This window comes from Rutilus rutilus (assembly GCF_951802725.1).
Source record: "Rutilus rutilus genome assembly, chromosome: 3".
NCBI lineage: Eukaryota > Metazoa > Chordata > Actinopteri > Cypriniformes > Leuciscidae > Rutilus > Rutilus rutilus.
Window position 1 is genome coordinate 1,209,422 of NC_140211.1, and position 5,077 is coordinate 1,214,498.

Consider the following 5,077-nt stretch of genomic DNA (forward strand, 5'->3'; position numbering starts at 1 on the left):
TGTTACAATCTGTATTGTGAAAAGCGCTATACAAATATACTTGACTTGACTGTATTTTATGATCTTCTATTTGACAAATTTGCATCATCGTTATTTTCCTGTTTATTACAGTGAAGCTGCTTTGAAACAATCTGTATTGTATAAAGCGCTGTAGAAATAAAGCAAACTTGACTTGACTTAATTAAATCATAAGAATGCCCTTCCTGAAATAAGGTATATTGTATTTGTTTACCGGCATGTCAATGTAAAGAGAAATGTAAAAGAGGGAAAAATCTATAAATTATGAATAATTTACTGTGTGAATAATAATAAAAAAGTAATTTTAACCTGATTATGAGCATTTTAAAATGTAATATAATTACAAGCACTTAATGATTGTTGGTATCTGATTACGTAATTATCACTACCCGGCACTACACATCAATAATTCTGAAACTGAAGAATTGCAGTCAGTCGAGCTCAAAGCTTGGGGTCAGGGATTGGACTGCACATTTTCGAGCCGATGTGAATCTCATCGCACTGGATCTGAGGAGACGGCGGGCAGCCTTCTGGGAATGGGAATGACAATTCTTTCCAATTCTGTCAATTTAAATTTTTTCACTGTAAATTACACAATGACCTGTTCTTTTCACTTCCAAAAAACTGTAAATTCAATGGTATTGTACTGTAAAATTACATTAAATGTACAGTTAGATCTATCTTCACCGTATGTAATATGGAAACTTTCTGTTAACCAATAAAGTTTTTCACCATAGCATTTTTACCGTTAAAATCACGATATTTTTTTGAGCGTTTACCTCATCGCACTGAATCTGAGCAGACGGCGGGCATCCCCCTTCCCCGTCCCCCAGCAGGGCTCCGGTGCTGTGGACCAGATGCCCGAGCCGATCCCTCACGGCCTTCCTCAGGCTCTCGTACTCTCCGGCCAGCTCCTCTCCCATCTCCTCCACCTCACGCTGGATCAGGCACTCCAGCAGCTCCATGCAGCGGCGCAGGGCCGAGCGCACGTGGCCCACCTGCTCCCCGGGGGTCAGGGCCTCGGGACAGGGCCCGAGGGACACCAGGCGATCCCCGCCCGGGACGTGAGGCGACGGGAAACTCTCACGCTCGCTCTGAGGAGGAGGAGGAGGGTGTAATGATCAGTGTTGGGGAAAGTTACTTTAAAAAGTAATGCATTACAATATTGCGTTACTCCCTTAAAAAGTAACTAATTGCGTTACTTAGTTCGATCCCCGCCTGGGACGTTCGCTCTGAGGACCAGAGGTGGACAAAGTACACAACTTCCTTACGTGAGTGAAAGTACAGACACAACTGGTCAAATTTTACTCCATTACAAGTAAAAGTTGTAAAGACCGATTTTTACTTAAGTAAAAGTACAGAAGCACTCGCTTTTAAAAGTACTAAAGTATCAAAAGTAAAAAGTAAATGTCAATGCATTGTTTTATCATTGTTGCATTGTTACAGTACCTTATGCCTCTGAAGCTCTCTCTCTCTCTCTCTCTCTCTCTCTCTCTCTCTCTCTCTCTCCCTCTCTCTCAGGAGGAGGAGGAGGGTGTAATGATCAATTCATTTAATATTCAACAATATTATTGATCTCCTGCATTGACATCATTATATCGTCACCTTCCTAAAAGAATTGCCCAAGTCATTTTTTCAGGTTTCTCGGAAAACACAAAAAACGGACCCTAACTTCAGAGGTTGAGTAGATTTTCGTTTTTCTTGATGCAGCTGCCGTCTTGAAAAGCTTGTAAAATTGCCTAAGTCTCATTGTCTTTTGACTTAGGCAAAATAAAACGGCCTAAGTCACACTCTTGACATAGGCCATTATACTACAGGGGTAGAACGGCATGATCTGTTCATCTGAGGATGTGGGTGATTTTACCAGAGGTGGCCTGCCAGCATCATGAGGAGATAACCCCTCTTCAAAAATCATCTTTGTCAAAAAATGACTATCTTAGGAAGGTGACGATATGAGAACTGAACTGAGCTGGACGATGACATCACGGTTTTCTCAGAACGGCTGTGTATATAAATGAACCATCACTGAACTTAAGCTGCACTGTGACGCCATTTCCTTCTGGAAACTAACTTTGTTGCATTATTTTCCTGTTATCTCTGTAAAGCTGCTTTGAAACAATGTAAAAAGCGCTATATAAATAAATGTGCCTTGACTTGTAATTAGTTATTACAGGAAACGTTAGTCACTGGCTCTGCCCACATGATGGCTACCGTTAATGCACCGAGATCTGTTTTTATTCCCACATGCGTCGCACCACCTGTAATTACCTGAACATCCCTCTCTGAGTCACATGCACAATGCATTTGATATCAGTTATGCAGTGCGGTACACCACCTCTGCAGACACACTTCACAACGGGCGTTTTCTGATGGGACGTGTACAGCAAACAATAAAACGTTTCAGAATCAGTTTCACTCAGAAAACTTCAGAAGTCAGACTCAAGTAGAAATGTTTAACCAAATAAAACGCCAGCTTTGGTTGCCAGAACTCACTTAAAAATAGAATATAACTGATGTAATGTTAATCATGCACCAATGCTACAACTTTCAATATGTCATAATCATTTGTTAAAACACAAGTATTCATTACTTCAATGTTTCTGCATTACATTCTTTAAATTAATACATTTTTAGCTAACTGTGATTTTGTATATGTGCATTTCTGAAATACATAACTTCGACAGTGTCCTCTGATAACAGCTCACTGTATACTGTAATGTGGACTCATGCACTTTCTGTAAAGCTGCTTTGAAACGATGTGTATTGTGAAAAGCGCTGTACAAATAAATGTGACTTGAATTGAATATACCAACTGAAGTACTGATATCTATATGATACACTGAAAACCACAAAACACAGGTGGATTAAAGAACAAAAACATAATGAATCAAAGTCCATCACAAGCTGAGGAAAATATTAATATATGCACAGAAATATTAATTCTCAATTTATTTAAGGCACAATAGAAACAACGGTGGTTGACCACGGTGCTGAACAGTTCACTTAAAATCAAAAAATATATGACATACAATTACAAAACACCATCATGGTAACACACACACACACACACACGACACTAAAATAATGCAACGAACATTCATTTAACAACATGTGATCCTAATGTGCATAACTGATATGAATAAACAGTTATTTCAATGAAAAAGCATCAAATGTGAGCCGTCACGTGTTAATTTAAGGTATTTCACTGTACATTTAACAAGTTCACTAGAATTAAATGTTTTTTACTTCAGAAAAAATGTGAATTTAACAGTATTTGTTTTTTCTCCGTATAGCAAGGGGATTTAATCGATCATTAGGATTTTACTGAAGCACTTTTAGAGTCTTTCACTGCTAAAATTACTATTATTTTCACCGCGTAGTTTTGTAGTTTTGTTTACACCTTCAACATTGTGTACAGTAACAGGAGAAAAGGTTTCCCATAACTTCTGCTGCTGATGGCAAACATCACGTGTCCAGTCCAACTCTATTCCAGTGTTTCAGCACACATTCATCTGACACTTTCAAAGCCAAATCAGACAGACGTGCAGGTCATGCTTTCGTCCTCTAAGCCCACACTCACACCGTAAACGTGCGGGAACCAGATATTTAATAAACACTCAAACTATAAAGACTGTAAACGAGTCGTCTGCTGCGGTCTGTGCTTTTACACAACTGTCATTAGTCCTGTTTGGCCTACGTCAGTCCTCACTAGTGAGTGTGTGTGAATGACTCCTGTTCCTGAACTGTAGTTAATCAGGTTACAGACGCTGGGTCTGGATTGGTTGAGAGTCACTGCAGTAAATAACATTATGAAGAGATGCTGGCTGTTAATTGAATAAATGCAGGACATGTCTGTGTCTTAAACCCTAGTGAGCACCCTATCTAGACAGCATTTCTGAACAAAACCAGCTTCAGCAACCCTAGATTGGTTTTGTCTTCTTCAGAATGGTCAGCAAAGTTTCATTTTAAACACTAAAAACCCTAGTGAGCACCCTATCTAGACAGCATTTCTGAACAAAACCCTAAACTGGTTTCCTGGGGTTTGGGGCAATTTCCAACTGGTTAGGTTGGTTTAGCAAAGGGCAAGAAAATTATAATTTTAAACCCTAAAAAACCTAGCGAGTTGCCTAGCTAGACAGCATTTCTGTGCACCATATTAAGGCAGTATTATAATAAAATAACAATAAAAAGCGGAAAAACACTGAAGCATCATCATCATTATTATTATTATTATCAGCGTTACTGCAGCGCGAGGCGCGCCGTGATTGACAGCGCGAGTGAGTGTCGTCATGCGCGCGTGAATAGCGCGACCCGTATACTCACGTAGAGCTCGAGCAGACGCGTGCAGTCGCGGTGCAGGAGGCGTGCGAGCCTCGCGGCGCTGTCCGTCGCGGATCTCCCGGTGCCGGGCGCGTCTGAGTCCGCTGAGCCCTCCATCGCGACGCGGCTCCGTTATCGAGCTGATGCCGACGCGCGTGCCTCGAGCCTTTTAAATATCACGCACGCAGCGATCTGAGGGCTCGCGTGCGTCTGTAGGACACCGGAGGGCGTGATGACGTCACCCGCTCCGGTTCCGAGAAATTAAAAGCTCCGGGACGCGCGCCAGCTTCACTTAAAATGAGCCATAATTACAAACCGCAAGAAGCGCGTCATAATTCAGGGTGAGCGGTTTACCACAGTAAATGACACACCTGACACCAGCTGATGTTGTTATTATTATTATTATGTTGGCTCGTTATTCTAATTTGAACTTATCTACTAATTATCTATAAATAATCAACTACCAGTTTAATATTTCTGTTACACGTTGAAACCTGCACCTGCACGACTACTTAAAAAAGCTTCTGGTCTCAAATTTCTCAAGTGACATCAAAGTCTTGACTTTTTTTTTTTTTTATCTAGTCATTTATTATTATTTGCAATATCTGCAGCATTTTAACTGGCTCACCACGACAACATTAAATTAAGTTTTATGTAACAAAGTTCGGGAGGAGCATGTTCAGGTAATCATCCAATCAGCACAAGAAGAAGCCGGTATAAATAAAGCCTTCCCTCACCT

General features: G+C 40.6%; 1 protein-coding gene across 2 annotated transcripts in view; it reads right to left on the reverse strand.

Moving 5' to 3' along the window:
• LOC311287881 (uncharacterized protein) overlaps nt 1–4,545 on the reverse strand; it is an 11,116-nt gene extending 6,571 nt beyond the window's left edge. The window contains exons 1-3 of one of the 2 annotated variants that reach the window (XM_084404993.1): nt 4,342–4,545; nt 798–1,112; nt 1–579 (exon numbers count right to left, since the gene is read on the reverse strand). The exon at nt 1–579 is cut by the window's left edge and continues 428 nt beyond it. In XM_084404993.1, coding sequence (XP_084261119.1) covers nt 460–579; nt 798–1,112; nt 4,342–4,455 — 549 coding nt within the window. In that variant the 5' untranslated portion in view covers nt 4,456–4,545 and the 3' untranslated portion in view covers nt 1–459. The remainder of the gene's footprint in view (nt 580–797; nt 1,113–4,341) is intronic. The other variant, XM_084404992.1, reaches the window with a different exon arrangement.
• Between the last annotated feature and the right edge of the window lie 532 nt (nt 4,546–5,077).